The sequence below is a fragment of the Rhincodon typus genome, chromosome 46 (assembly GCF_021869965.1).
Source record: "Rhincodon typus isolate 14 chromosome 46, sRhiTyp1.1, whole genome shotgun sequence".
Taxonomy (NCBI): Eukaryota; Metazoa; Chordata; class Chondrichthyes; order Orectolobiformes; family Rhincodontidae; genus Rhincodon; species Rhincodon typus.
This window is the reverse complement of record NC_063377.1, coordinates 5,951,914-5,961,585: the sequence shown is the minus strand read 5'-3', so window position 1 is coordinate 5,961,585 and position 9,672 is coordinate 5,951,914. Positions and strand designations below refer to the sequence as shown.

At 48.6% G+C, this 9,672-nt stretch overlaps 1 protein-coding gene across 1 annotated transcript; it reads right to left on the bottom strand.

The window, feature by feature from the left end:
- Positions 1–1,192: 1,192 nt before the first annotated feature.
- On the bottom strand, positions 1,193–5,739 carry LOC109923056 (thioredoxin-interacting protein-like). The gene is made up of 8 exons (XM_020523100.2): positions 5,380–5,739; positions 4,453–4,525; positions 4,191–4,338; positions 3,639–3,741; positions 3,284–3,537; positions 2,826–3,000; positions 2,557–2,702; positions 1,193–2,458 (listed from the first exon to the last, which is right to left on the bottom strand). The coding sequence occupies exons 1-8, from the start codon at positions 5,633–5,635 to the stop codon at positions 2,420–2,422; spliced, it is 1,194 nt and encodes a 397-aa protein (XP_020378689.1). The 5' UTR covers positions 5,636–5,739; the 3' UTR covers positions 1,193–2,419.
- Positions 5,740–9,672: the final 3,933 nt, after the last annotated feature.

The following is a 9,672-nucleotide window of genomic DNA, read 5'->3' as shown; positions in this document are numbered from 1 at the left end:
CAACTATGTGGGATGGCCCCAGGCAGGTACATTGCAAGAGCATGAGTGGGATAGAGAACATTGCAGCTGAACGGACAGAGGGCTCAGCATGCAAAATTCCCCAAAGAGCATTTCCGCAGATACGCAAATCTTTGATTGGAGGTGTGAAGTGTAAGCACCAGCTGACCCAGAGTGAGGCAATGGGCACTGATTATATCAGCAGATACATATTGCAGAGTGTGGTGGAGGCAGATTTGTTTGAAGCTTTCAACAGAAGGTTGGAGAATTATCTGAAGTGGGTGGGCGGGGAGTTGGGACACTATTGCAGTTGCTGTGCTAGACTGGTAGTGTTGTGGGGGCAGGGTGGCGGGAAGGTGTGGTGGTGTGGGAAGGAGAGAACAGATGGGCCAGATGGCCTCCTTTCATGTAAGGAGGTCTTTTGATGATCTGGCACATGAAAAATGGAGAGATTTTGTTCACGTTTTTAAGGATTCTGAAAGGAATCAATTAAGTCAGATGACAACAAGGTGCAAGGCTGGATGAACACAGCAGGCCAAGCAGCATCATAGGAGCAGAGAGGCTGATGTTTCGGGCCTAGACCCTTCTGGTTGGATGGCAGTGAATCTTGTGGGGCTGCCTATTGTTCTCATTTTACAGGACCTCAGTCAGGACATGCAGAATAGGAGTGGCAGACCCCTGTCCCTGAAAGATATTAAGCAAATCAACAAACCAGCAATTTTGCATGGTTATTATTCAATGCCAGCTGACACAAGTGGTCACACAAGAGTATCAAAATATTCATTTCCCACACCTCCTACCCTGTCGTACCCCACCCCAAGCAGCTCAAAGTAGGCTTGAGCCCATGCACACTTTTCAAGCACTCAGACCATCAAATGATACCTTTTCCCAATTGCGTCTGTCATCTCCTGCCTCGTTTGGAGACACGGCTGGAGCTAAGAATAAACCGAGTGAATGAATTGGCTCTTAAAAGATGAAAACTGTGATGTTGGTTGATTCCAGCATAAAATTTTACACCAGCGGAACTGGAAACAAGCGCGAGAGACATCCAATCTCCCACTGATGTGAAGAGATATGAGGTTTCCAGGAGTGTTGGCAGGAGGCCGAGTCTCCAACATTAAGCATCATGCTGGCTTAGCCATTAGCTACCAGTGGGAAACACTAAACACATTCCAGAAATGTCCAACAATTGTTGTATGCTGTAAAATACTTAAACTTTATTCAAAATTGACCACACTTTTACAAAATAAAATACTTAGTTTAGAAAAATACACAAAATAACATTTGGCAGGTTCCACATAGAATTTTAGAAAATCAAAATATTTGAATAAAATCCTTATCAAAACAACACTTTAGACTGAGATACATTTCCCAATGAGCTCAGATAGTCAGAAGACTTATGGGAAGACTTGGGAAAAAAGAAACACAGGATTCACATCCTCAGTACAAAGTTTTACAAAACTGGAAATGTTATACAAACAGCAGAGTGGAGTGTTTTGAAATGTTTCTTGCATGTTAAAAATCAAAAAAAAACAATGAACTGTACAACATGAAGCTTGCTGTTTTAGAATGTCAGCAATTACTGAGCTTCAAACAGGAAGCTACCAAAGAAATAAACCTCTGCCTAAAAACAGGAACTAAGTAATGCCCTTTTTGATTAGCAGAATGCTGCCGATGATGGTACAAGGCAGTGTGAAGAAACAAATCTGAATAATAAGTGCCAGGACAATACTGCAGTGAAAATGCAAAGTTTGGCAGCATCTCTTCCAACAGAGAATTGTTCAGGATATCTGGAATGACCAAACACTCTTGTTTCTTAGAATAGCATCTTCCTTCAAACCAGACAATGGCAGAAACAGGGACTGATTGATGGAGGAAGGGGTATACACCCAGTGCTTGCCCCATGTTCAGCCAGCTAAAGGGTATGGTTTACTAGTTACCCCAGATGGCCACAATCATCTGGCACCTTGAACACAAGTCCATAGCCTGGCACAAAGCAGTGAAATACCTGTGTTGTCCTATCAGTTAAGGAAAAAGATATCAACAGTTCTTCAGGAGAACAGAAAGAAATGGCGATCAACAATTTAAACAATAGCATTTGTAAATCTGTAACTGCACAACGTGTAGCTCCCCTCATACACAAACCGAGCCAGGTTTCTTCAGCTCAGTACAGGTACAGTGCATCCCCACGATTACTGATTGGCTTGACGTAACTCTAGGAATTTCAATCATCTTGTGGTGGGAGTCAGTGACGGGTTGAGACCTTCACACACGCACACACTACCTCCTCCTTGTCCTTCTCTCGCTGGTGCAGCCCAGCTCCTGCAGGTTCTCCCCGTTAAGTGCATCTGAAAACGCATATGGTGATTAAACTGGAGTCCAAGTCTGCATTTATAAAAAGTCATTGCAGGACTCTGCAGTTTCACTCGACCATGCACTCGCAGTTCCCATTCTCATCCACCTGTAGGGAGAAAGGAAGGGAAAATTCATCATTAGACCCATGTCGGATTCAGGTGATGGGAAAGTTTACCAATTCTCAACTGGCACTGTCTTACTCACATCCGAGCTAACCGGCGATGACCCGTAGCTAAACACTGCGGACTTCATGAAGATGGGACTCTCTGGCAGGCCATCATACTCCTCCAACAAGGGAGTGGTGGGGCTTTCCAGACGGTGACTCTCAGAGGTCACATGGAAAGGAGTGGCTGCAAGGGAAACATTCCAGGTTAGTCAGCCAGCACAGACAGGAAAACCAGCTCTGCAAGTTCACTGCCCCCACATAGCCAGGCCCAGAAGATGCCATATAGAGTGCACCTGCAAGCCCTTACCTGCCATCTGCTCCGGGAACTCCATGTGGGGCCAGCTCATGCTGCTGCTGCTCACACTGCTGCAGTTGCTGGCATTGCTGAACGATCGGCTGTTCATGCCATTGTATGGGATGGTGCCAATGACCAGAGGGAGTTCAAGGACCAGCTTCTTGCTGCCTGGAATGTGGACATAAACCTGTGGGGAGGGAGAACATCAGTCATTAGAACAAAGCAACATCAAACAGGAGACTTCAAAAAGAGCCGTCTTATTAATCCCAATTGTGTGAAAACGAGTGTGCTGGAAGCCGGGACAATGAATAAACTTAGGAGGTAGACACCCAACTAAGTGCGATCCCCACCCCTCGTGATTATGAACACCTCACCTTCTCCTCATTGAGGAATCACAGATCATGGGTCAACTACAGGCAACACTAGAAGTGGAGTACCCAGGAAGTTGCAACGTCCTGCCCATCACTCACCAGTAGCGAGTACTCCAAGCAGATGATGTGAGAGTTGATTGATGGTTTCACAGTAGGGATCTGCAGGCACTTGTCACACCAGGATTCAGACATCCCTGAGATGATGTGGTTTCCTCGAACACTGTTGAGTTTCTCCTTGAAGACCTTGGTGTTGCCGCTCACTTGGTAGGTCTGCTTTGCCATGATGGCTGCCTTGGGCATCACAATACGTGAGCAATTGTTCTGGAATTGGGCATTGATGCAGATCTGGTCACCTGGCAAAAAGGAAGGAAAGTGTTGTTGAGATTAATGGCGTTGACACAAACCAGGAAAAGCTGACAGTTCAAGGAGCCAGAAAACAGACCAAGATAATTACCTTGACAGTATCCCTTCCGGTCAATCTTGGCAGCAATGCACACGTAACCATCAGACAGGAAGAAACAAGTCACCTTCTTCTTATTGGACCCCCCAACTGGGCACTGAAAGGGGCACAGAAAATATAGTTTGACATTTGTGATAGATTTCAAGCCAACAGCAATGCAGCTCCTATGACAGTAAGGGGTGGGCCACTCAGCTCATCATGTCTGCTCTGCCATTCAATGAGATCATGGCTGATCTGATCATTAACTCCACTTTCATGGCTCTTCCCCTTCTTCTTCCTGATTAAAAATCTGACTATCTCAGCCTTGAATATATTTAACAACCCAGCCTCAACTATCCTCCGTCATAAAGAATTCTATAGATTCACTCTCCTCTGAAAGAAGAAAGTCCTCCCACCTGTCTTCAATGGGTGACTCTGGTATCACCTCAACCTCTAATTATGTCAGTACTGACACCTACCCTAGCCCAACATTAGGATGATGCTAAGTAGAGTGATTTGATTCAGCACTAAGCCTCACATTTACATTAACTGCTACCCATTACTCACCAGTAAGGTTGGTGTGTTGACATCAATGGGCTCGACCACATCAAAGTTCCTGCTGGTTTCCAGGGATGGCTGCTTCTCCCGATCAACGTATGCTGTGACGAGGTAGCAGACCCCACCATACTTGCCCTTGAACGAGGGGGGCAAGGGCCTGTCAAAAAAAAACAGCCACACAGTTAGGAGTTGCAATGGGAGCATCATCCAAGCCAAAAATGTGTGACCATGCCACAACAGGGGCTAACAGGTAAGAATAAAGGTAGCTTACCCTTCAGGTATCTGGAAGCTGAAACTGTACTCGTACATTTTGCCAGGCTGCAGGAACATAGATCCATCAACATCTGCACAAGATAAGAGGAAGTCATCAATATCTGAAGTCATGCAGACTGTCATCCAACCCACCCATGGGTGCACACACTGCAGAATGCTCTGATCCCAAACAAGCTTATACCCAATTACATAACTTGTTGACCACCCCCCACCACCCTTTTAACAGTACATCAACCAACACCATCTCCCCTTTAAAAGGAGCAGATAAACATCACCTCCCACCACAACAGACAGACATCTACACAATTAACAGGGTACTGATGCTTCAACTTCCTCTTAACATACCACAGACTACCTTGACCCCATTTAACAGAACTCCAGATCTCCCCTTTAACAGGCTACCAACACAAAAACCAGAAACTGACAACGCATTTCCCCTTTGAAAGGAGCAAGGATCCCATGCCTCCTGTAACAAGAGGCTGAACGAAATCTCCCCCTTTCATTCCTTCCAACAGAGAGGCTGCCCATCCCCAAACATGTTCCATTTAACAGGAGCCTGATGACATCACCCCCCCCCCCCACCCAAAAGGAGCTCCCCCATTAAACAAGAGCCTGATGACACCCCACCCCGAAAGGAGCTCCCCCTTTAAACAGGAGCCTGATGAGGCCCCCTGCCCCAGTAGCAGCTTGCCTTTTAAACAGGAGCCTGATCCCCGCCCCGGAGCACCCCCTAAAATTGGGGGCTGATAATGAAGACCACCCCGCAACAGTTTACCTTTTAAACGGAGCCTTACCCGACGACCCCACCCCCCCCAACACCCAGGGGCGCTCCCTTTAAACAGGACCTGACCTCTGACCCCCACTATCTCCCCATAACCGGAAGTTGATCCTTGAACCCACCGGAAGCTGACCCCCTCTCTCTTACCTGTGGCCCGGTTCTCTCCATCCGGAAGCAGGGCTTCCTGGAAGTGCAGGTAATCCTGCTGCTGGCGCAGGGGCTGCGAGCCTTTGAGGAGCTGGGCTCGGGCGTAACCCAGGGCGACGATGCGCACGGCGGTGACCCTCAGCAGTTGGGCGGTCTGCAGCCGGACCCGCCCGGCCACCTTGTCGCCGGCCGTGTAGGTGCGCTCGGAGCTGAAGACCAGCTCAAAAGTGGGAAGAAGCTTCTTGTTGACCACCATGTCAGCGTCCAGCTTGGCTACTACCTCTTGCTCTATCAAAGCGATAAATCCTTTCTTCCGCTCTCACTGTGTGAGTTCAATCTGTTCTGCGTACTCACCGCCGCGCATCTACTTATAGCTTTGACGAGCTCCCCCCCCCGCTTTCCCAGTCGGCCGTCCCTCCCGTCGTTTCCACCAATCGCTATCGGATCTGTCCCCGGTCCCGCCCCCCTCCCACTACCTGCACCAATAGTCGGTCGGTTTGTGACTCAGCCCTCCCCTCACCCGCCCCTGCCCCACCCCCGCACGTCCTTTCCTCACGCCCTTCCCCCATCACTCTCCTCCAACCGCCGCCGCGCGTGCCATCCTCCTGCCTCCTCCTGCGCGCCGCGTGCTCGCCGCTGCCATTGGCCGATGCTGCTTGTTTACCCGGTCGGCAGCCAATCGGAGCGCCGGCAGCCCGCGTGCACAGGACCTGATCACAGGCACCCCCGGCTCGTGGGTGGGGCCGGCTGTGTCCGGCGGCCAATCACTGCCCGCAGCCGCCAGCAGCCGCCATCCCATTGGACAGAGGGATTGTTACTCACGGTTTCGGGTGAGGGATGGGAGGAAGAGGATGAGGTCAGCGTGTAGCAAAAAAGTTTTGGATAACTTATTGCTTTCGTTAGACAATCGGCTTGCGATTCTTATACCTAAGATGTTATTCAAGTAATTTGGTTTGTCTCCAGCACCACTTTTATTTTAATTGTTTTGTAATTATCTCTCTGCCTCATTTAATCGGATTATAGGTCATCACTTGTTAGTCAGCTGTTAACACTTTACCCACACCATCTAACACTTTGGATTTATTACTCAACACTCCACTCACACTATTTGTATGATCTTTTGCCCTTGATCCCTCTGCTCATAAATTTTGTGTGCTCCTCTCTCACTTCACCTGATGAAGGGGCTGCGCTCTGAAAACTTGTGATTTCAAATAAACCTGTTGGACTGTAACCTGGTGTCGTGAGACTTCTGACTCTGTCCACCCCAGTTCAAGAAGGGAACCTCCACATTACGGCAAAAACCCCGACACCTGGAGGGTGGGGCAGAGAAGGGGAGGAGAGTGAGGAGATGGAGAGGGGAAAATGGGGGCAGAGGGGAGTAAAGAGGGATAGAGAATGGTGGGGGGCATGAGAGGGAGTGCGGGATGTGATGGGCAGAGAAGGGGATGGGGCAGATGGGTATGGGGCAGCGAGAGGGTGGTGGGTGTTAGGGAGTTGGGGGCAGAGAGAGGGTGGGGTGTGTTAGAAATAGTTGGGGGGAAACGAGGGGGGAGGGAATGAGGGAGTGGGGAGAAAGGGAGTTGGGGGGGTCAGTGAGTGTGGAGGGGGAGAGAAGAAGATTTGGGTGACAGAGGGAGTATGGAGGGGGAGAGAGGGAGTTTGGGGGAAAGAGAGGGAGTGCAGGGGGAGTGAGTGTAGGGGGAGGGAGAGAGGGAGTGTTGGAGGAGAGAGGAATTGTGATGGAGAAAGAAACGGGAGTGTAGGGGGTGAGGGAGGGAGGGTGAGGAGACAGAATGAGTGAGAGGGGAAGATTGGGATAAAGGGAATGGGGGAACAGAGGGAGGAGAGAAAGTGAGGAGGGCGAGAGGCAGTGGAGGAAGAGAGGGACTTGGGTGGAGAGTAGGAGGGGAATCGAGGGAGTGAGGCAGAGAGAAAGAGTGAGGAGGGAGAGGGAATGTTGGAGGTAGGATAAAGAGTGAGAGCAGAGACGGTGGAATAGAGGGGGTGCGAGAAAGAGTAAGGAGGAGTAAGTGAGGGATAGAGAAATAGTGAGGATGGAGAAAGGGAGTGAGGAGAATAGAGAAAGAGGGAGAAAGGGAGGAAGGGAGAGAAAGTTTTAGAGGAGGGGAGAGAGAAAAACTGGAGCGGGGATAGGATGGACAGAGAGAAGTAGGGTATAAAGTGAGTGTGGAGGATAGAGAGAGAGGAAAGGGAGCGAGTGGGAGGAATATAGAGGAAGTGAGGGTGATAGGGAGAGAAAGGATAAAAGTGGAGAGTGTGAGGTGAGGGGAGGGGAGAGAGATGGGAGAGAGAGAAGAGAAGAGAGAAAGTGAGAAGGAATAGAGAGTGAGAGAAGATAGAGTGAGGGGAATAAAGGAACAGATGGGACAGATAGAAGGGGGAGAGAAAGTGAGGAGAGATAAAGAAGATAGAGGAGGAGAAAGGGAATGGGGCAAAGTGAGGAGAGATAGAGAGAAAAGGGGAGAAAGGAGATGGTGGGGCAGATAGAGAGGGAGGGGGAGAAAAGGAAGGGGAGAGAGAATGAGCGGGGAGACAGATAGAGGAGAAAAGGAATGGGAGAAAGATATTGAGGGGGAAAGAAAGTGAGGAGGGTAGAGAGGGAGAGAGTAAAAATGAGGGGAGAAAGGAGGGTGGATAAAGAGAGAGGTGATAGGCAGGGGGGAGAGAGTGAGGAGGTGAAATGGACAAGGGTGGGTGGTAGAGGGTGGGGAGATAGAGGGAAAAGGGAGTGGGCGCAGTAAGCAACAATTTTGGGAAAGGAGATAGAAAGGGATGGGGAGAAAGGGACAGGGAAGAAAGAGAAGTATGGTGAGAAATGGAAGTGGGACAGAGGGGGAGAGAATGAGGTGGGGAGAGGCTAGAGAGAGGTGTACAGGGACATGAGGGGAGGGAGGAGACTGGTGGAGAGGGATGCAGGGTAGAGAGATGGGATGGTTGTTTAATTTGGAGAGTGTAAGGGGGCAAAAGAGGTGAGGGGAGTGAAGAGAGTCAGAAGGGGAGGCTGGATCAGATGGGAGGAACTGGAGGGAGGGGATGGAGTCCTCAGTCAAGCTTGACCCGTTCCTTCAAACTTTCAAATTGTTTTGTCCTGAAACTCTGTGATTTTTTTATCAAAAACCTTCCAGTTCCTTGGTCTTTGCTCTCTGTTGCCTGCATCAGACTGGTGAAATAAAGAGAAAGTGTTGGGCGGTGGTGGATGCAGAAAAGATGTTTCCTCTTGTGGGAGAATCTAGAACTAGGGGCCAAAGTTGAAAAAAAAAGGGTGCCCTTTTGAAACAGAGATGAGGATACATTTTATTTCCATGGAGCGTTGTGAGTCTTTGGAATTCCCTTCGTCAAAAGAGACTAGATGTAGAATTTATAAATATTTTTAAGGCAGAGGTATATAGATTCTTGATGACCAAGGGGATGAAAGATTATCAGGGATATGCAGGAATGTAGAGTTCAGGTTAAAGTCAGATTAGCCATGATCTTATTGAATGGCAGAGCAGACTTAAAGTGGCCTACTCTAGGTCCTTTTCTGATGTAAAAATTTTTTCATTGCCAGCCATGCAGGGTTGTGTTCAGACCCTTGCCAAATCAGAATGTGACGTCGGTTGGTCTCAGTCAGATCCTGAAGTTTGAACAGGTGGATGAACATTTTTGAAGACTTGAGGTTGATCCCAAGAGATACGACCACTCTTGACCAACAGTTTGTCTGGTCAGCTATGCTTGTCAGTGGTTGAAGACTGAGCATCTCCAACCTGGGGACAAAATCTCAGCCATTATACAGAGATGTTTCCAGTTCTGGATCCTGTGATTTTGGAAGACTGTTAATGCCTCTGACAATGAGTGGAAGGAGATTTACCAGAATGGGACCATGGACGAAGGAGGTAACAGAACGTTAGAAAGCTCACACCACATATTGAGGCCTTTCAGACTATTAAGTCTGCGACACGGACAGACTGGAGAATTTGGATGGATGATTGATGTTAGGCCAGAGAATGTTAAAGAGCAATTTATCTGAGGCGTTTGAAATTGTGAAGTGAGTTCAGTTGAATTGATTAGAAGAAACTTTTTTGTCTGCTATGAAGGGCACAGATCAACGAGGATTGATAGGTCCTGAGAAGACAGAGGAACACTCAGACACAAAGTATTTTTGTGATCTGGGCTACGCTGCCTAAAAGGGTGATGAAAGCAGATTCAAGAGGAACTTTCAAAAGGGGGAAATCAGTGAAACTCTTGAGTGGGCATGGCCTGTGGGGGAAGGAGCAGGGTTTTGGGGTGTTGGGA